A 22282-nucleotide genomic window follows, 5' to 3' on the forward strand; every position below is an offset into this window, starting at 1 on the left:
ATTGATTTAAACATGTTGATTACAAATATACAGAATCAATATATTTTAAGTTCATTGCAAAATATGCATACATACAAATATTTGAGTGTTTGAGAGTGTTGCAGTTTGTTTGGCGCAATTTGCTTGTTGATTGATGGGGAGTTTTTTATGGAATCATGGGTAATGTAGTTTTTCACTAGGAATGATACTGTTAAACACAAATATTTAAAAATAAAATGAAACAATGTGGACTGATGGCTTTGACAAAGGCATATATCATTGATCAATAACCTCATTCAGTAGCTCATAGTAGTTCTGTCTATAAAGGTTTAGAAGTTATTGTTAAAAATCAATTCCCAATGGAGAAAATAATTGGGATTTTTACTTTTGGAACAGGACTGTTACACTCTATAATACCTAAAGAATGCTATTGTAAGCTGATTGGCCGATGAGAACATGCACAGTCCCAAACCCTTCATTAGTCCTGAGCTGTGACGTAAAAGACAGCAGACGAGGATCAATTTGAGTCCATTTTGCACTTTTAAGGGCCCTCCAAAGCAAAATTGGGCATTAGTAAAACATCTGCTATAATATAAATAAATATTTGCAATAGTTCAAACATGTTTCTTGCAAGGAATTGTGAAAGAGACATATAGAGTGTGTAGTTATGGTATCTTCCAGTAAAACCAGCTAAACCTCAAAAAGACTCTTAAATTGCTGTTTGAAATATGCATCATATTTCACCTGAAATCTGCAATGCTCAAATCAAATGCACTGAACTCATTTTTACTGATGACATGACTGAAACAAAACAAAAAAAGTGTGGGTTTGTAGACAGAGAGAGAATGCTGGGATGGTTGAGGCTGAAGTTGTGTGTGAAGGGTGTTATATTCTTTTTAATATTCTATGAGCTCTGAGAGAACACATTTCACGTAATTTAGGCTGTTGGCGTAAAGTGCTTTACAACAGCACAACAACATATTCATCTTTCTAATACAATCTAAATAATAAACACTGGATTTTAAAATGAAAAATGAAAAAGCATCACTCATACTAGGTGCTGTATGATAATATTCCATAGCAGCTTCACCTAAATACTAAGCTTGCATGAAGGTTACAAATTCAAATCCACAAGGCAAGATCCAAGATGTGAAAACTTATTGAGAATGCAATACTATATCATCATTGTGCCCCTGATATATAATACCACATTGCATCATTGTTCTTGGAATTAATTTACTGTATGTCAATTAGTACAGAAAAAAAAACCCTACTTAATAGCATTTACCTTATTATGGAGTTAAAGACCACAAAACAATACCATCTGTAAAATCTTTTCATTAAAGCAGTATATTCTTATTTTAATCTATACCTTCCTCACACTATGATGTAAATCAACCTACAGGAAGACATATTACACCATGTTATTATATAGACTGTATTAATAATTAAAAAGCACATGGGTGATTGCATGTGTTTGAAATGGCTTCTTTTTTTTTGTGGCTAGACAAAATGCATTTGATATAAAGCAACTGGAATTAATAGAAAAACCATTAAACTGGCTGCTGATTGAAATTAATTCAGGATAACATGTGAATTGTGCAGGATATGTGTCATGCTCCTTTCCCCTAGACACAAATTCATTGTCAAAACAGATCGATCTGACATCAACTGATATGATGCTAAAAATGAAATCCCTTTACAAAAAAGTATACTCATACAGCATCATGCTGCATGATTATGGTGCTTTCATAATTATCATGGTACTGAACGATTACTAAAGTACTTAAAGTCAGCATGAAATGGAAGTAGCAATAGTATTTTCTTCCCTATTGTGACAAATATCCAAGCGAAACAGCAACAAGAAAATATGTAGGGCGGGACTTTTTTTAGTCCATCAGGAATTGATTGGATCATTGTGGTTTGCTATTGCAGTGATGTCATGTGATTGACAGGTTGTCCCGCCCTTTCGCCAGTAAACACGTCATCAGAGAAGAGAAGAGATGTTGCTGCAAGAAGGAGGGGAGGTTATTTTGATATTTAAAGATTACGTAGGCATATGAATTTTAAAATAATAATAATAATAAAAAAGATGTGCACAGATAAATCATTTATAATAAATACGGCATTGTTACATAAAAAATAAGAATTGTCAATTTTGATTTCATGGTGACTAATAATATCACGTCTATACTTTTTTGATATTGGTCAGTAAAACGCTTATGAATTCTAATAAATTGTATAAATGTATATTTTAAATTTTAGTTTCAAGTGTAGAATTCTCTCTACACACACACACACACACATATTTGTGTTACTGGACTTTTGGCTGAGACATAAGTAACCCATGTGACAACTAGCCCCGGCGTCACATATCACTTTTAGAATGTTTAAAAATTAATAACACGTTTACTAAAATAAAGAACTATATCTGATTATGACAGAGAAATCTAGAGGGAGTTTGAAGAGCTCAGAAGTGATGGTCTATCTCTTTAATAGTACAAGCTACTGTGAGATATTCAGCACTGCTGCAATCTAAAATGGCTTTGGACAAACCTACCCCACACAGACATATGTTTCACTGGCAGAGAAATCCTGAATAATGTTTTCAGCACATTTAATACAACATGCGGACTACCGTCTGTATTTATAAGGTTATAGTGCAGACGACCGCACGAGCACGAGCCATCATGACATTTACAACCAAAGCAGCAACGTTAACATCTAACCGACTAAACAACCAAATTGTAACAAATTTAAAGACATGTCTGACCAAACCATCCAATACCTCAGCTATCAACACAACATGCTCTCAAATCAGCTGAGCGCGTGCACGAAAACAAGCGATGGACAGCGACTCTACCTCTTTCGGCGCTCTTCCGTTAAAAGATGATTCCCGTAAAGACAGCCGCGTCCAACTGTGTCATATTAAGGGGCGGCTGACGGCTCCGGTCCGCTGTCCGTGCTATCCGGGCTTAAAACGGTTCATTAGCGACCGTCGGGAAGGGAAAAGCGCTCGAGCGGGCGGTACTGAGGAGACCGCACGCGCGCGCACTCACTCACTCATTCACTCACACACACTGCTGGAAGAGCGCAGCACACGAATACACTCTGCATTTAGCGCGCGCTTTAAGCGCTCTTCATCTGTATCTGTGTGCTGGATCAGAAGATATGTGAACACCACTGGCCTATTCCTTCTCTCTTTACCACACACACTCACAGAAGGATGCACAAGTGCAGAGCCAGTGCAGCTTACAGCAGAACAGTCGTGCGTTGGTTCACTTTGATATCTCTGATGTAAATACCCGTCTCTCATGCCAAATGCTGTGCATCTGCATTATCTTCCAGGTGAGCATCACCCATCCGCCCTGGAGGGCCATGACTGGAGCTGACAAGGTCAAATAAGGTGTTTTTGAATTCTCTCTTACACACTCCCTTCCCCCATCACTGGCCACATTTACATAAACATAATTTTCTCATTGAGGTCAATATTGTAGTTAAACCTTAGGCCAAGTTACACAGCTATCAGAATAATCCTAAATACATTAGATTAATTCAAACACCTCAATTCTCATTTATGTCCATCACGTCTCCATGACATCTCAAGGATGAAAATTCAAGGATGAAAATAAAAATTCACTCTGTTTTTTAAATGAATGTTATTAATCTTATTGTGAACAATGCATCCATGCATATGTTTAAAATGATTATTTTTAATAATTTTTTACTGTTTAATTAAAATGTCATAACTCAACTATCCAGTGAAAACGACAGACTTGCCTCTGGTGATGTATGCCAGACTTCTCCAATCATTTAGTCCGCTTAAACCCCGCCCCTTTCTTACAATTGACTGGAAGCTCACATTCAGATCCTCCTCCATCCAATCAACAACTGATGGATTGAACAAAGTCCCTGCCTACATTTTTTTCTTTTTCAATAAGATTTTCATTCATTTTCTTAAGATCTGTCACTATGGGACTTTAGCATACCTCCTCCTTGTTTCTTCAATAGCTCAACTATTCAGTTTCTTTATGACCCAGAATTGCCTTTGTTGAGACATAGGCAGATTAATGTTGAGTTACAATGGATATCACAAATACGTTTTTTACACGACCCAAAATTCTGATTAATAGGCATATGCAAGTGGTCTGATTCAGATTTCTAGAAACTGGAATATTGGATTCATCTAATTATGGAAATCAGGTTAATGTCTTTATGTGACACTTACAGAATGACAAAATTCTGATAAATGTTAGAATATTCTTGCACATATAAACACAATACTACTATATATATATATATATATATATATATATACAGAAGTATTAAAAATCAGTATGACTAATCAGAAGGGTGTCAGAATAGTAGTAGTATTCAGCAGAGATTCTGTGTGCAACAAGTGGACACTTTACTATCCCATGAGGCCATGGGTCAAAGAACATCTGGGTCAGGTGACAAAGGCCCGGAAATGTATTTATACTACACACCTGCAAATCTAAGGAACATGCTTCATAAAGAATTCAGTACATACTCGGCTTATGTCTGCGTATTACAGTACATGCTTTAACACATATCTGCGATTTGACTGCAGAAGACGGATTTGTTAATGAGGATCCCTTGTGAGAAACCCTGTAAACCCTCTCTCTCCTGTTCTCATGTGTGCTCGCTTACTCTTTCCGCCAGTGAGTGAGTCTGGCCAATCGTTTATCTCCCACTGTGCAGTGGCAGGACCGTTCCCAGAAGCCGTGGCCAATCAGAGATCAGGGATGCAGGAGCAGCAGGGTATTAAGCAGGATTATTTGGATGGTTCAGGGTTTCCCCAGACATGGCAATGAAACAATAGGACAAGACTGCCCTCTGTGCCTCTCACCGGTATTGCACAATTACTAAAATGCCCACAGAAACAAACGAATACAGTGCATGAATACAGCAGCGTGTCCAGCAAAGAAGATGAGAGTCAAGAAAGAAATATACATGGAAATACAATTACAAACTAGATGGGAAAACAAGCTTGACTTGTTTAGAAACTCATTAAACTGCTGCCTGGCAACCGTAACAGTTATTAAGTGGGCTGTCATTCTCCTCTGTCTCCCTCAGCCTCTCCCAAAAGAGCCCTCTGCTGTCTCATGGGACATCTAGCATTGCATACCACAGCCAAATATGGCAACACTCTATATAAACCTGCACTGATTCCCATCTCTAAAAGGCATACCTAGACCCCAAGTACATCGCAGGACTGATTAACATCTCTAAGACACTCCAGCCAAGTAAATGTTATTTGCCCTGAGTATAAGTGAGCAATTTCCATCCTCTTCAGATCTGAAGCAGAAAACATCTGTTCATAAGCACTGTAGGTTAAAGTGAAGGATCGATTTCACCTTTGTTAAATAAGAGACTGGAGCCGACTGAATGGCTGTTTTGCCACAAAAAGACCCAATGGTATGTACAATTTGATCTTTCGCTAAGCTCCAAATGATAAGGTCAAATGATGAATGTTGATCTGTTACTCGAAGAAATGCCGCAGGTGCTCCTAAATGTTTTCCCTGCTTACAAAGCTTTCAATCAAGTGACTTCAGATCAAGTTATTTTTATTTTTTTGGTGAACGAACAGATGGAGGGTGCGAAGGAAAGGAGGGGTGGAAAAGGGTTGAAGAGGGAGTAGGCCAAGTCCTCAGAAAACCAAACCATGATCAGGACACAGACTAATCCAATAATGCCTAGGCAACAGCCCTGAAAAACTATGACATTACTAGCAGATTAATGCATCCTTCATTTCAATTCTAAAATCTAAATTTAGCTAACCTCAAATATATATATATACACACAGTCCAGGTCAGAATTATTTGCGCCTCTTGGTAAATATGAGCAAAGTAGGCTTTAAAAATAAATTTGCATTGTTTATCATTTTGATCTTTCATTCAAAAAATTCTAAAAGCTAACCTTTCACTGAAGTAATCACATTATGATTAATATATACACACACGTCTTGCATTCAAGTCCATACAACATCTACAAACAAAAATACAAACAATTCATGATAATCTATGTTGTTCTTGTGGTGTATTTTTTTGATTAACCCAAAGACTTACCTTATCATTGGTCCTGCCTGGTCCATTGGTTCTGTTAGAGTTGACTGACAGCTGTTTTCGGACCCACTGTAACTCCTTTTGGGGCTGTTTTAGTACCTCCACCTCACTCTTCCTTTCAACCCCCATCATCTCCTACAGGACAGATACACATCACTTAAACATCCATAGGCCAGGGAGAGTCATAACACCATCAGTTTAGCTAACTAGACTGGAAAATGTGCAACAGGGGTAAAATTACTATTTTTCATGCTCACTACTAGTATTAAATCTGTCTTAGTCTCAAATATAGAGGATTTACAAGACAAAACAATAGTATTTAGTAAAATAAACAATAGTAAAATAAATAAACAATTTTGGGACAAGTAAAATTCCACATCTGGTTATAATTTGATGTCAATGTACTAAATAACGTGATAAAGTGCCTAATATTAGCCCTACATTCTCTTGTTTATTTAACTTTATGACATTCAAGCACAAGGTGCGCTTGTTTCTTCTTTATTCCAGCTGTCTTGGACTCTTTACTGACACCTAGTGGCGTGGGTGCGTGAAGATTTTCATTAACTGCTGTTGTTTTACACCAAAGATGTTTATCATTTGATTTAAGATTTTGCTCTAAATCTACTTCCAATTTTTATAATGTTTCCTATATGTTAAATTAAAGAGAGGGATGGAATGGGACAGGGAACAATTGGGTTATTTTGAATAAGTCAATTAAAACACCAAATACATTAACTAATTGAACTAATTTAAAATGTACAGCATTCGTTGGGCTTGACATTTCTATAGTAATTTGTAGATACACTTCTGTTCAAAGGTTTGGGGTCAGTGAGGATGTTTTTTTATTATTTATTTATTTATTTATTTATTTTGAAAGAGTATAGGCTACTTTTATTCAAAAGTGTCAGTAAAGAGATAATGTTACACAATTTATATTTCAAATACATTTTATTGAACACTTTTGAACATGCTATGAACTTTATTATGTTCATAGCATGTTCAAAAGTTTAATATTATTTTCGGCCTACTTTTCTTTCAAAGAATCCTGATTTTTTTTTGTATCGTGGTTTTTATAAAAAATATTAAGAAGCATAACTGTTTTGATGATAGTAATAAAAAATGTTTCTTGAGCACCAAATCAGCATATTAGAATAATTTCTGAAGGATCATGTGACACTGAAGACTGGATTAATAATGCAGAAAATTCAGCTTTGACATCACAGGAATATATATATAATTTTTACTGTATTTTTAACCAAATAATTCATAAATTGCTTCTTTAAAAATAAAAAACATTAAGAAATCTTACCTAGCCCAAACATTTGAATGGCATATTAAATATAATACATAGCAGTAACGGAAAAACAAAATGGTACAACACTCCCCAGTCTCCCCTACCCACACATACACAAACGCAAGCAAGAAATGCGCACACATAGGCCTACATATACAAACACTTTTTACATAATGCATACAAATCCCCCCCAGACGTCTGACATCATGCACAGACCCCTGGTGCAGTCAAACACACACACACACACACACACACTGAGCCATATCACATAAGCATGAACATTAACTGTCCCCTGCATGCACAACATAAATCATTCTTATAAACACATAGCCTATGTATAGATAATATTTTACATTCCCATATAATCCCTAATAACCTAAGCAAACATAATAAATGCAAACATAAAACCTATAAAGACGAAACAAATACGTTTAAAATCATCTCCTAAGATTTAATGTAACCTACACTGCATGACACTCAATCCACATGCTGTAATATACAAATCAATTAGGTCTTAATCCACACATCCGTACATACCATGGCCCATAATCTCTGAATAATCTACACATCTCTGTGAACTCCAGCAAACCGCTCCATCATGTCCTGCTCTTAAACGTGTTTACCCACAGTCCTCTAGTCATCATACTCCACTGCTGCTGACGGTGATGTCACGGAGCCCGCGTGCCGCAGGCCGCGTGGGATTATTAATGTCTGCACTTCTCTGAAGTTACATAAGAACGGACGCTGGATTATATTGTGTTACTGTACACAGAAAATGGCTGTGAAGAAAGCGGACTGAGGAGAGACAGGAGAGGAAGAAGCCCTTTCAGGGGCTGTACATAATCCCCTCTGATAGTATTGCTTCTTAAATGAGTGTGACTAAATGATAATGGAGAAAGCATCGGCAAGCGTCTGGACTCTGGACAGATGTGCGGTGTAGTACTGCTGAGAGGCCACATGGTTTGCCCGGGACAGGACAAGGGCTATGAATAGAGTCACTCGATAGCAGTCCATTGGAAACTGAGGACGCTGCCTGAGGCAAGAACAGCAGAACAATCTCCCCTCCGAGCCTTACAGAGAAGTCCGCTGGAGCTTTACAAGGGTCAGGCCACGAAATATGCATGAACTTTTGTGTCTTTTTTTTATACAATCACACACTGAAAATAATTAAACAATTGACATTGACAACTGAACAGAGCAATTTTTATGTGTGCGCGATTTACACACACTGCAATGGGTTTTGATACCACTTATTACAGAACTTTGTTATTGTAATTAAAAGACTTTTTGTTTGCAACATCTTTTGTTTACAAATTTTAGACTACTTTTATTTTTGCTCTTGAACAGAGTATGTTTGATTATATATATATATATATATATATATATATATATATATATATATATATATATATATATATACATAAAGTAACTCCAAAACGAAATGGCCACTTTTGTGTTCCTCATGAAAATGTGTGTAAACAATAAATCACTGACACCAGGTTTAAAGGGATAGTTCACCCAAAAAATGTCATTCTGTCACTCTCTCTCATGTTTTTCCACCTCTATGAGTTTCTTTCTTCTGTTGAACCAGACAGTTGACCATTGACTTTCATTGTATACTATTTTTTTCCTACTATGGAAGTAAATAATGGCTACCATCAACTGTCTGGTTACCAAAATTCTTTTAACATTCTTTTCAACAGAAGAAAGACATTCATACAGGTTTGGAACAACTTGAGGGTAAATAAGTAATGACACAATTTTCATTTCATTTCACTACAGCATGTGTTATATTAAAGCCATTTTTTTTAGCACATTGACAACAATTTCTTTTTCTATTTCCATCTTTTTTATCCCCAGCATAGTTTTCCCAAATTGTCCGTGCTGTATAAATCAGCCCTGTTACAGTCATAAATGAAAAGAACTGTAAGGGCAAAACATGTCACATGATCCTTCAGAAATCATATGCTGATTTAGTGCTCAAGAAACATTTATTGTTGTTGTTGAAAACAGTTGTGCTGCTTAATGCTTCATTACTGCTTAAGGAAAACATTACTGACCCTAGACGTTTGAACAGTAGTGTATATCTCAAAATATTTGAATTAATGTAATAAATAATTCTGAGATGGCACAAAGTCATTGAGAATTAAATGTTTTCTATGACTGATAGACTGAACAACACATCAATTACACAGACTTTCAGCTGTCGTTTCACAATATATATTATAAAGCCCATGTTATTGACTGATATTCTGTGAAACAATAGCACGTTTTCTTCTGAAACTTTCTTTTAACTGGAACTGCATGCTTTTGTTTATCCATAAATAATCCAGCACTATTAAGTGTCCAAAAAAATGTATGACTTTAATCCATTTTCTTCAGTTCATGTATTCTCCCGTCTAAATATTAAAAGGAACTTTTCTATTCAATATTAGAAATAAAAAACAGCCGTCACGTCAAAGAACTAGTCAGAATACTAAGTCAACAAGTGAAGATGAATCGTGTGAAGATGTCTATTCCACAATTCATTTGAATAGTTGTACATGAGTCGTCTTGATCTTAAACTTCAAATGAAATTAAAACGTCAAACATAATAATCAAGGCTACACTCTTAAAAATAAAGTTTCCAAATTTTTTTATTATTTTTTTTTACATTGATCCCATAGAACAATTTTTGGTTCCCCAGAGAACCTTTCAGTGAACAGCTCTTAAAATAACCATTTCTTTTTTCTTAGTGTGAAATGCAACTTAATCTCAAGAACCTTTTCTCACAATAAAGAACGTTTTATCCACTGAAAAGTTTCCATGGATGTTTAAAGGTTCGTCATATGGAACCATAGATGCCAATAAAGAACGTTTATTTTTAAGAGTGTATATTTTACGCAGCCATTGGATTCATTCAACAGAAATTCAATCTCTCTGAAAGGGGTTCAAAATGAAAATCCTCATTCATACCTATAATGAACTCACGTTTTCCTAGTTGTCCTTCCCTGTGGTTTCCAGTACAGTACGCTGCTGCTCCAGTGACTCACACAGGGAACGAGAGAGGAGCACTGACTGTCTCATCACCGTTACAAACACTGTCTCCCCTTTCAGCTTCATCGTTTTATTCACTCACCCTAACCAGGTCAGGTGAGATTTTCATTTATTTATTTCTCACTGGCTCTCTCTCATGCATGCGTGCGTGTGTGTGTGTGGATGCTCTCTTTACTCTCTCTGAGGCAGGAACATTTGAGTTACATAATGTCTGTGCTTCTGCCCACTCACAGCCCAATAGATATGATGTCCTGAAAGTGTCATGTCACGAGTGGCATTTATTCAGCTTTCATCATGCTGTGTATGTGCATATGCATTTCACAGACAGCATCTAGAGTGTCTAATGTGTGTGAGTGTGTTCCCCAGCTGCTGTTCGTCCAGGGTAAAATCCCATGAGCATTAATATATGCACCTGCTTCAGCTTTGTCACACATACTGAGGTTCTCATGGTAACGGTGAGGATGATGTCATCAACGAAGAATGTTGAGGACTTCTCATTAAAAACAACGGTAGTGTTTTCTGGACATTCTGGCTATGGAATTATCAGTTGATCTATACCATGCAAAAGAAGATAATGTAAATAATGAAGCTTATGATTTTTAGTTTTGACATGGTAGAGAAAGCGATATTTAACTACCATTAAACAGTTTGTGTTTTATTATTATTATTAATAAATATATATATATATGTGTGTGTGTGTGTGTGTATATATATGTATGTATATATATGTATATAATTACAATTTAAAAAAGCCAATTTTTATTTAAATATAATTTAAAATGTAATTTATTTATGCGATGCAAAGCTGAATTTTCAGTATTATTACTCCGGTCTTCAGTGTCACATGATCCTTCAGAAATCATTCTAATAGTCTGATTTTGTGCTCAAGAAACATTTCTAAATATGATCAATATTAAAGTTTCAGTATGAATAGAAAGCTAAATATTTGTAACAATGTAAATGATCAAAAGAGACCATTTAATGCATCCTTGCTGAATAAAAGTACAAACTTTTGAACACAATTGTATGTGATGAACATTCAACAATAACAGAAGGATACAATATGACAGTTTTGAGCAGAGTGAGCAACTCATTTATTTTACAATATACTTTGTGAGCATTTGACTATATGGTAACATTCCTTTCGGATACAGTCATATGAAAGAGACAAAAAAGAAAAACATTAAGTGATAAACTTGTTTTGTAACATTGTTCACAGATCCGACATCATATTGTGTGGAGACAACGGTCATATCGAACAGTCAAACCATTGTGTAAAAGCTGAAACAAATTATTTAGAACCTTTGACTCTTGAATATAATAGTTTTTAATAATAATTTTTTTTATTTATTATTAAAGCATATCTTAAGTGCACTTTATTGGATTGCATTTAACTCCACATTGTCAGTCAGACCTCCCAAAGAACGAAGTAACCAAAGTTACATATTGTTATATTAGAAAACATTACTCAATTGTGCAAAATTGACTTACCAGCATTGAATGAATAAAAGACAGAAAATGACCTCTGGTTGCAATAGTAAGTGGCAAGGCGTACAAGTCAGAGGGAAGTCTTTGACCACAATTCACTGGTAATAAAATCAAGAGCAGTGTTGTATGCAGCAGGACAAAAAACTATTTGTTTTAACTGTAAACTGCAACGACAATAATGACGGTAAGAATGATGATGCACACGGCTCCACAAATGCCAACATAGACCAGTTTCTAAGACACAGAGATAAAGAACAACAGAGGAGAAAGTATCAGTATGTATAAAATTACTAAATGTAAATTTACCTTTTTTGTTATTTGTTAGAAGCAAATAAACTGCCATTATTTGAATCTTTCTTCAAACCCTTTAAAATGTCTTTGTGGTTCAAGAAAGTGAAAGTAGGCTAGATGAGATTGTTAGTGATTGGGCACTGGATGTTACCTTGGGAACCATGCTTAGACCGGATTGGCTGCATTCGAGCCGGAGGAGGCAGAGTTAGTAGTGGTTTTAGCAGACAGGCCCACAGACAAGCCAACAATTAGTGCGAGCGCACCAAGCACGGACAAAACAATAAGAGCAAAAATGATGTATTTCTGTACAAGACAAAAAGAAAGTGTTATAATGACTGCATTTATTTAAGCACTTGGTAACATTTAAAAGTGTTCTTAAGCATGTAGTACATATTGTGACAGAATAAAGCTCAAGAGCTCTATACCCTCAAAATGTGTTCATTATAAAATGTGTTCATTATTTTAGGGCTGTATTATTTCTGAATATTACAAACTCTGATTGGAGGCAAACAAAGAGGAATATTATGCGGGCCTGGTTTCACAGACAGAGCTTAATTTAAGCCAGGAATAGGCCTTAGTTCAATTAGGACATTTAAGTAGCTTTTATAAACATGACTTGGTGTGCATCTTGAGACAAAACAATAGCAGTGATATATTTTAAGATATGCCAGTGCAAGTTGCTTTCAGTTAAAACAGCTCAAACATGCATTTTAGTCTGGGATAGGCTTAAAGGTTTCTGTGAAACCGGGGGATTCTTGAGCCATAATGAGGCTGGAATACCCTACACGGGTAATGTCGATTTAATGTCTGGAGGAGTCGACGCTAGTTGCCGGAAGTCAGAGCCAGCCTGCAGATTTTTTGATATTTTAAGCCGATTTTCGAACACATTATTGTTTGCGTTTGTCGTGTGTCTCCTAGTAAAGGCGCATGTTTCTGCCTGAGTTTGTTGTGTTTGGAACAATTTGAAAGTTGTGATCCTCAGATGGTTTAGTGTATGATGCCGAATGTTTTCTGTTACCATTTACAAAGTTGGCAAATGTGTGATGTCTAGTGTTTTAAAATCTGTTGTGTAGTGCATTCCAGCCCTTAATCTCAGCGCTAACTGTGTGGTTTTCTTCTCTTACCCTGCGGGCCTGTGTCTGGTACCTGGCAGCTTTCTTGGTCTCCACTTTAGCATGGTCGACGTATTCCACTGCATTGTTTACATTCTTTTCAATGTTGTCAAGCAACTCACCCTGTACGACATAAATTAGTGAATCAACAAATGAATGCACTACAAGTGCTAATAACAACTAACAAGTAAACCAATATGCTAACTAATAAGAAAACTGTTTATGGTCGTTCCGCTTTTGGTTTTGCTGCTCCAAATGGTTGGAATGTGCTACAAAAGTCATTGAAATGAGAGACATATATTTCAATCTCTGCATTTAAAAACCTAATAGGGAGTGTGTGTTTTTTTAATCACAGCCTGTAAATGTTTTAATTGAATTTATATGCGTGTGCATGGCAATGTGTGTTTGTATGTCTTTCAGGAGATTTCAACTCTCCTGCCAGGCTGTTGTTGAGAATAAAATCTTGTTCTCAAGTGACTTGTCTGGTTAAATAAAGGTTAACTAAATAAGTGAACAAACAACAATAAACATATGTACCTGGGTCTCAACAAGCATGGCCATGTCTACAAACATGTCATGTAGCTCTTTAATGCTGGACTCCAGCCGCAAGATGTCTTTATGTCTAGACTCGATCTCGTTGAGGGCCTGACGAGTTATCTTGGAGTCGGAGATGATCTGAAATCAAAGGATATCTTTTAACAGCCTCTAGGAACTTAAAAACAGTGACAACGCTGCATGAACATTAAAGGGACAGATCACCCAATTGTGTCATCATTTACTCACCCTCAAGTTAAAAACCTGTACGTTGCTCTTTATTTTTATTTTTATTTTTTTGAAAACTGATAAGAACAATAAAGACGATAAGAAATGTTTCTTAAGCACCAAATCAGCATATTAGAATGATTTCTGAAGGATCATGTGACACTGAAGACTGGAGTAATGATGCTGAAACATGAATAAATTACATTTTAAAATCTATTCAAATAAAAAACTGTTATTTTAAATTGCACAAATATTTCACAAATTACGTTTTTACTGTATTTTTTTTTATCAGCCTTGGTGAGCATAAGATATTTATTTAAAAAAAAAATCTAATCAACACTAAACTTTTGAATGGAAGTATAATTGCTAAGAAAAAATATGTTGTTCAAAATTTCTCAGTTAGCAATATGGGGTTAAAACTACATGATTAATGTAGTTAATGATGACAGAATTATTATTTTTGGGTGAGCTGTCCCTTTAAACCAGGGGTGTCCAAACTCGGTCCTGGAGAGTTTAGCTCCAACTAGCCTCAACACTCCTGCCTGGAAGTTTCTAGAAAGTCCTTGATTATTCAAGTGTGTTTAATTGAGGTTAGAGCTAAACTTTGCAGGACAGTGACCCTCCAGGAGCAGGACTGGACATCCCTGCTTTAAACAGACCATTACACAAAACACAGAGAAACAGCCAGCAGAGGGTGCTAATTCTACATAATTGTTGAAAAGATTAGTCTCTCTCATGTCACAAAAAACAGTAAGATGAGAGGCCAAAGAAGTAGAGTAAGAGTAAGACTGGAAATAAGCATTTTAGAGAAGCAAACTCACATCAGAGGTGAAAATGGAAGGGTTTCCAGTCTCCAGCATCTCTTCCAATTCCTCATTAGTTGTAATTCTTCCAGCTACAATATTCAGAGAGTGCAATAGATCAGAAAAAAACAGCACTCTTCTCACGAACTGGACAATCCTGTTTAGGCCATTATTTGTTTGATAAATGGCTGGCTGTGTGTGAATTTGTCATTTCTCAATGGATAAATGGCTGCGATGTGTGTGTGGTCATGCGAAGTCTGCCTTGGGGACTATATTGATTCAGCTGGGAAAATGAGAAGGGGCATTACAATGGTTGAAACCATCAATGCAAAGGCCACTGGAAAAATACACACACATTCAAAAAATTAGCAGTGGACCAGTGCACGTATTCATACTTATAAATATCTCACAACATACTAATTGGACCTCAAATACTGACTTCAAATAGCACAAAACAAATACATAAAGCGTTGAAATAAAGTCCTCTAGGAAAAAAAAACCCTTCTTCATGGATTTTATTTTTTCAAATGCAAAGTTGAGGTAACTGGGTCTTCATTCAAACACAACAGTCACATGACTTATGACTCACTATAGACCTTATGTAGCCCCGCCCCTTTTCAGTGCTGTGCTCATTGTCTTTTGACTTCCGGTCTGTATTTTTATAGCGATCTTGCCTATTTATGAATGAAAGTCTCTTTTTAAAATCTTCCCGGTCTACTGACATTTGTTAAGACATCTGATTTAAACATCACAATCCTCATGGTAACTTTCGTTAACTTTACATTAGGTAAATCAACTTCAAAAGCTAATCACTCCTGGACAGCAATGCCATAGAAATATACAGAGCGATCGCAAAAACGGAAGTTAAAAGACAATATTCTAAAGATGGCGGCGCCCTCGTTTCTCTGGTGCATAAGGTCTATACTATCACATGACATTGGCCCACTGTGCAGAGGTACAGCAGGATCTCTGGAGGCCTGTTTCCCAGGTAACACTCACCTTACAGTCTCTGGTGACAAACCACTCCGTTTCATGTGTCATAAAGCAAAGAAAGTACCTCATTAATACACACACACATACTCTCTCTCACACACACACATACTCTCTCTAACACACACACATTACTCAAATTATATTTCAGGAGCAGAATGTCATGTGGTAAGAGGGGAAAACAATGATTAGGCAAACATGTTTGCCCATACTGGCCCAAATTCATACTATTTTGCCTAAATAATATAAAAATAAATAAATGAATTAAAATTAATCATTTTAAATGCTACAAGTGTATTTAGGCATCACAACATTATGTACAGTATGAAAAATGGATATTCATTATGAGGTTGGCTAAAGACTACATTTCATATATCATTTCCACATGTCAATAATAAATTATTAAATGAATAACTATTAAATAATAGCGCTTTTTTAAAGATTTATTTTAAGTAAGTCTTGGATCAATGCCAAGGTAATCTAAATGTAAAAATATAAGAGATGAGTTGCAAATTTAAATATCCAATTTTAGCTAATACATATCTAATATCAACCAATACTGATACGTTTTTAAAATCTCTAATACCGGCCTAATATCGTTCATCCCTAGCAATGACACACCCAGCCGACGGCAAAGAGCTAGTGGTGACTGGTGACAAAAGCGGACTGTGTTGTCGGCTCACGTCGGCTGTGTCTGGGCCAAAAAACACACTGCAAACACTACAGCTTACAGTCAGGAAATAATTGTCTATATCAGCAGGTTTCAATATATTATAGTTTACATATCTATATTCATCATTCAAAAAGGGAAACCGAAACTAGGACTGCAGATATGCAAACCGTAAAAAAGCAGCGCCAACGCTTTCTCAGAGGGAATAAGTGGGCCATTTTTATTAATATACAGTGTATGCATGAAAATATATACGTTATGGTCATTTTAAGTGGAAATCTGTCAACTGTCAATAGTCTAGTTTACAGGTATCATATGTACATGTGTTTGCGAATGTATGAATGTGCGACTCACTGATCTCCAGCTGTCTCTGAATCCTGCTTTTGCTCCTCTCTCTGAAGGACACTTGGGTTTCATTATATTGTGTCATTGCCTCCACAAACTTACGTGACAAGTTAGTGTACTAAAAAAAGAAACAATAAGTGCAATAAATCAGTTTAGGATGAAAATATGCCTGTACAGGATGGTAGGATTTTAAAGGAGAGAGAAATTTCTCACTTGTGTTTTCTGAATTCGTGCATCCACTGCATTTTCCTGCTCATCTGGAGGTAGATTATTTTGCATTGCTGAGGAGAAAATAGATCAGAACTTATTTATTTCCTTTTTCAAGTGCATTGGTGATCTCTGCTTTACTATCATCAACAGACAGAAGCGGCTCGACGTCAAACTCACCTTTGAGGCTGGTCCGGACAAAGTTGGCATGTTTCTTGATTTCCACTGTGAGTTGTTCCAGCTCCTCTTTTGTTTCTGATAGCAAAGTCATATTTTGGGATAAGAGAAATGAATACATTTATTCAACAAGGATGCATTAAATTGATAAAAAGTGACAGTAAAGACATTTATAATGTTACAAAAGATTCTATTTCAAATAAATGCAATTCTTGTACTTTCTGTTTTACTGTATGTTGATACATACAGTAAATTACTGTTTTACTGCATTACTGTTTTACTGTATGTTGATCAAATAAATGCAAATAAAGGCACCTTCTTGATATTTCAGGGCCTGATGTTCACTTGATATACAACTCACATATAATAGACTATTAAATAAACCACTGGCTATCAAAGTTAGTGTTTTTTTGTGTGTGTTTTTTTAACAAACCGTTTTGGAAAAAATATGCCATTGTGCAGCACTAGTTACATTATGTGACATGTTGGAAAAACACTGTGGTGAGTTATATATGAGAAGAATATAAAATGCAGGCAGGTATACAGATGAAAAGTGACTGTAGATGGCTATGCTCACTCTTAAATAGATGAAATATCACAATCCTCAAATAGATCATTCGATTTTACTATCAACTTGATACATCTCCGCGATATAACGGGTGTGTGGAAGAAAAACAGAGCATAGAGTTTGTCGCAGAAACACTCACACCCTTGCAGATGTCTTTATCTCATTCTCACATTCCTGCCTGCATGTCCTATACATGCCCTGCAAGTAACAGCCCAAGCTAACCTTAAAATTAAGAATGGATGGGGGAAACCATGATTCCTTGCATGCCCAAACTTGACTCCCTATAGTACATTTTAAAGAGTCTCTTTTCCCCATTTTTTAAATTATTTTCTATACATTTTTCATTGTGAGCAGACGCCATTCACCCCCATGAACACTGCCAAGACATTACAAAAGGTCTAATTACCCATAAGTATGTGTGCGCATGTGAGAAATGTTTTCCCTACAGCATTTTCCTGGCTGCTCCAGAGGTGTACTTGTATAGAGTAATGTGATGTGATATTTCCGGCAGAGGAAGCCCATGGTCTTTTCCTCTTATAAGGCTATGTGCCGCTGGGACGAGGGTTATAAAATCGTTTCTTTGTTCGTGACTGAACCCTGAGCATCAGTTGTTGTTGTTTTTTGTGTGTGTGTGCGCGTGTGTGGATATGAATGACGGAAAAATTTAAAGTGGGTTCAGACAAAGACTACAGCAGTGTGACGCAAAGTCATTGTCATTTATTGGGTAATACAACAAAGAGGCTGAAAGCTAAACTGTAGTGAGTAACTCGGACAAATTTACAACTCAAATACCGATCAGTGTAAACTAGCCTCAGTGTCATATTAACCCATTTTAGCCCACTTTTAAAATGATAAAGGTTAAACATTGCTTAACTGGTTAAAAAAAGATAAAACCAGAGTTAAATATAGTGTGAAAGCCTTTCAAGGCGCTTTTCCACTGCATGGTACGGTTTGGTAGGGGCCATTCACACATTTTGTGGTTAAATTAGTAGCTGCGTTTACATGGACATGGGAAAGTAAAGGAAACATAGTTCAGTGGAATGGAAAAAATGACTGCTCTCACTGGAGCAAACTGGGGTTAAGTGCCTTGCTCAAAGGCTCAATGGTGACAGTTCATAAATCACCCCTGAAAGGGTTTGAGCCTTCGATCTGCTAACCTGACCACCTTGTCATTCAAAACTATTTAACCTGACCATTCAGAATCTAGTTCTTACTTGTTTCATTTGTAACATTTGCTCAAATTTCACAGTCTTTGAGAAGGGATGACTTACTTTCATCAGGGTTTGGGGCTGAAAGGATCTCACTATGTTTCTTCTTCACCTCATTCACTAGGGAGGAGATCTTATCGATGACACCTCTGACCTCCTCCACCTGAAATAAAGCAAAACATAGTTCAACACAAACCTTAAAGGGTTAGTTCACCCAAAAATGAAAATTCTGTCAGTAATTACTCACCCTCATGTTGTTCCAACCCCGTAAGACCTTCGTTCATCTTCGGAACACAAATTAAGATATTTTTGATTAAATCTGAGAGTTGGATCACCCCTCCATAGGCTTCTAAGACATTATAACTTGCTGGGCCAGAAAATGTATTAAAGACATCGTTAATATAGTCCAAGTGACTCCAGTGGCTCAATCTTAAGTTTATAAAGCGACGAGAATACTTTTTGTGCGCAAAAAAACCCTAAAATATCGACTTTATTCCACTTTTCATTTCCTTCTCTCTGGGCCTCGAGTTTTTTCACATGGTGTATTAGCGCAGCGCACCTGTGTTGCACGTCACCACGTAGGCTCACTATTGGCCGACGCTGGTCATGTGTGTGATGTGTGTGATGTGCAACACAGGTGCGCTGCGCTAAAACACCATGTGAAAAAACTCGAGGCCCAGAGAGAAGGAAATGAAAAGTGGAATAAAGTCGATATTTTGGGGGGGTTTTTGCGCACAAAAAGTATTCTCATCGCTTTATAAACTTAAGATTGAGCCACTGGAGTCACTTGGACTATATTAACGATGTCTTTAATACATTTTCTAGGCCAGCAAGTTATAATGTCTTAGAAGCCTATGGAGGAGTGATCCAGCTCTCAGATTTAATCAAAAATATCTTAATTTGTGTTCCGAAGATGAACGAAGGTCTTACGGGGTTGGAACAACATGAGGGTGAGTAATTACTGACAGAATTTTCATTTTTTGGGTGAACTATCCCTTTAAGTGGGCTTCTAGACGTGAACTGCTGTGTATGCATGATGCAACATATTTGTAATTAAATTTCTTTCTTATAAATGTAATACTGTGCATTATGATGGTGTAATACCTAATATCAGTGGTACAATTTAGTCCACTTTCTACTAACTATAATTAGAGTATTAATAGTAGACTGTTAAGTTAGGGTCAGTAGAATAAGTTGTCATGTACTTGCAAAGATACTATAGTCAGTAGAATGTCTGTTGAGGGACCATCAAAATAAAGTGTTTAGCAGATATTAAGCAGACGGTCTACTAATACTGTAATGACTGGTTTTTGACATGTAGTTGCAAGTTACTTATTGTTAGAAGAATGTCTAAAGTGGTAAATTGTTACACAATTTAAAACTATTTTTAATGGTTTTTAAATTAATTAGTTTATTTATTATTTACACAGTGTAGATTTCAGTGGTGTTATTGTTAACCAAAACTATTAAAAACAGTTTTTGATAACTGAAATAAAGGTAACACTTTACAATGTTTTATTAGTTATTCTTAATGTATAACTAACAATGAACAAGACATTTGTTACAGTATTCATTGATCTTTGTTACTGTTAGTTAATAAAAAAATAGTCGTTCATTGTTTGCTCATGTTAGTTCACAGTGCATTAATTAATGTTAACAAATACAACTTTTTATTGTAATTATGTATTAGTATATGTTGAAATTAACATTAATTTAAATAAATAAATGCTATAGTGTATGCTGAAGTATTGTTCATTCATAATTCATGTTAACTAAAGTAGTAACTAATGAAACCTTATTGTACAGTGTTACTGAAGTAAAGCTTTAATAAAATACAAATATTGCATGAAAACAAATGAAAATGTAATATTAAAGTTAATTTAAAATATTATGAAATGAACAATACTAAAATAACATAGCCTATTTGAAATATCTGGCATTTATTGTTGATGAACAATAACATGAAAACAATTATCGGATTATAATAATCGATTCATTCGGCAGGACTTGTAATGCATTTTACTGTCCTTAACAAACATACAGTGTACAGATGAGGAGCACCTATCATAAAGATGAATAAATGTTACGTTACCTTTCTGAAAAAGTTCTGCATGAAGTCATCTCTCTCCATGGACACAATGACACCCCCATCTTCACTGGCACTTTGCCTGCCCTAAAACAAAGCACAGATACACAGATGAGCACGGAGGAGGAGGAAGACCAATACACTGACACAAACATGAGAAAACATAAACAATGGAGAAAGTTGCTACCCCCCCCAAATATGTATGTGTAGTTTTATGTAAAATGTGGTAACGTTACTTGTGTTACTGAAACACATTGATCTCCAAATGTTATTGACACTGTTAACAATTAGTTAGCCTAACTGGTTAATTGTCAATCACTTACAGCATTTAAATCAGCCAGTCTGTCCCTCATAACAATGTCGTTGCTCCGTCGTTTATCCTCTGTTGATTGTACACGTCCGTCGCGGTCCGCGCGCGTTAAAGTCCATTACAAGTCCTGACTAGATCACGACAAACTAAAGTGTATCGGAGAAAGTACATGAATTGATCTTTGGAGTTAGTAACTTGTCAATAAACGCTTATAAATAAGACTTTAACGCTCAAAGTTAATCCAGTTATGAAGTGGTGCGTGTTTGTTTGGTTGCCATCCTTTTAACTCACGCTGTCTTCTTCTCTGCGCGTTTAACGTTAGATCAGATTATATGCGCAGCTACACGGAACAGGGTGGTAGTAACCATAGTAACAGCAATGCGTTGTTGTCATGTTATTTTTTATTTTCTTCTATTTATTATTTCTTTACTATTTGCTGTTTCAATAAAATGCATATTACGATTGTCATTCTCAGGTGTAAATTTGAGTCCTGACCATAGACTGTAAAAAATAGGTCCTGACGAAGTAACTTGTGTATGACGCTGTCACATGGGGTCTGTTACTTTCCTCAGCGCTCGGCAAAAAGGCCCAACCAAAAAACATTTTCATTCACCAATTAATTTAGCCTTTATAGAGTAAATGAACTTGTATGGCAAGACTCATTCTTAGATATTAGATTTAATAAATTACTTTGAATGTGTTTGATGTCTGCATTAAGATAAGAATTGTAAGATAATTAAGATTTCTATGCGACTCAATGGAGGATTGGGTTTACTGAGCCTCCATGCGCCGCCTGTAGTTACTCTCTCACAGTAAACCGTTAGAAGTGAAATTTGAAAATTCATTCACGCCAATGTTTTCAGAAATGGT

General features: G+C 36.1%; 2 protein-coding genes across 3 annotated transcripts in view; both read right to left on the reverse strand.

The window, feature by feature from the left end:
- rimbp2b (RIMS binding protein 2b) overlaps window positions 1-7951 on the reverse strand; it is a 148328-nt gene extending 140377 nt beyond the window's left edge. The window contains exons 1-2 of the mRNA XM_084086743.1: window positions 7897-7951; window positions 6069-6200 (exon numbers count right to left, since the gene is read on the reverse strand). Coding sequence (XP_083942869.1) covers window positions 6069-6200; window positions 7897-7899 — 135 coding nt within the window. The 5' untranslated portion in view covers window positions 7900-7951. The remainder of the gene's footprint in view (window positions 1-6068; window positions 6201-7896) is intronic.
- A 3509-nt stretch (window positions 7952-11460) lies between these two features.
- On the reverse strand, window positions 11461-21756 carry stx2b (syntaxin 2b). Of its 2 annotated transcripts, XM_084087280.1 has the most exons (11): window positions 21426-21756; window positions 21109-21189; window positions 19080-19179; window positions 17244-17318; window positions 17070-17137; window positions 16866-16974; window positions 14870-14943; window positions 13824-13961; window positions 13299-13409; window positions 12326-12477; window positions 11461-12117 (listed from the first exon to the last, which is right to left on the reverse strand). In XM_084087280.1, exons 1-10 carry the CDS (start codon window positions 21453-21455, stop codon window positions 12340-12342), a joined length of 924 nt encoding a protein of 307 aa, XP_083943406.1. In that variant the 5' UTR covers window positions 21456-21756; the 3' UTR covers window positions 11461-12117; window positions 12326-12339. The 2 variants fall into 2 exon arrangements, with proteins under 2 accessions (XP_083943406.1, XP_083943407.1); XM_084087281.1 differs by lacking the exon at window positions 12326-12477 and having other exon boundaries at window positions 21426-21737.
- Between the last annotated feature and the right edge of the window lie 526 nt (window positions 21757-22282).

The sequence above is a fragment of the Abramis brama genome (genome assembly GCF_963993115.1).
Source record: "Abramis brama genome assembly, chromosome: 16".
Lineage (NCBI taxonomy): Eukaryota > Metazoa > Chordata > Actinopteri > Cypriniformes > Leuciscidae > Abramis > Abramis brama.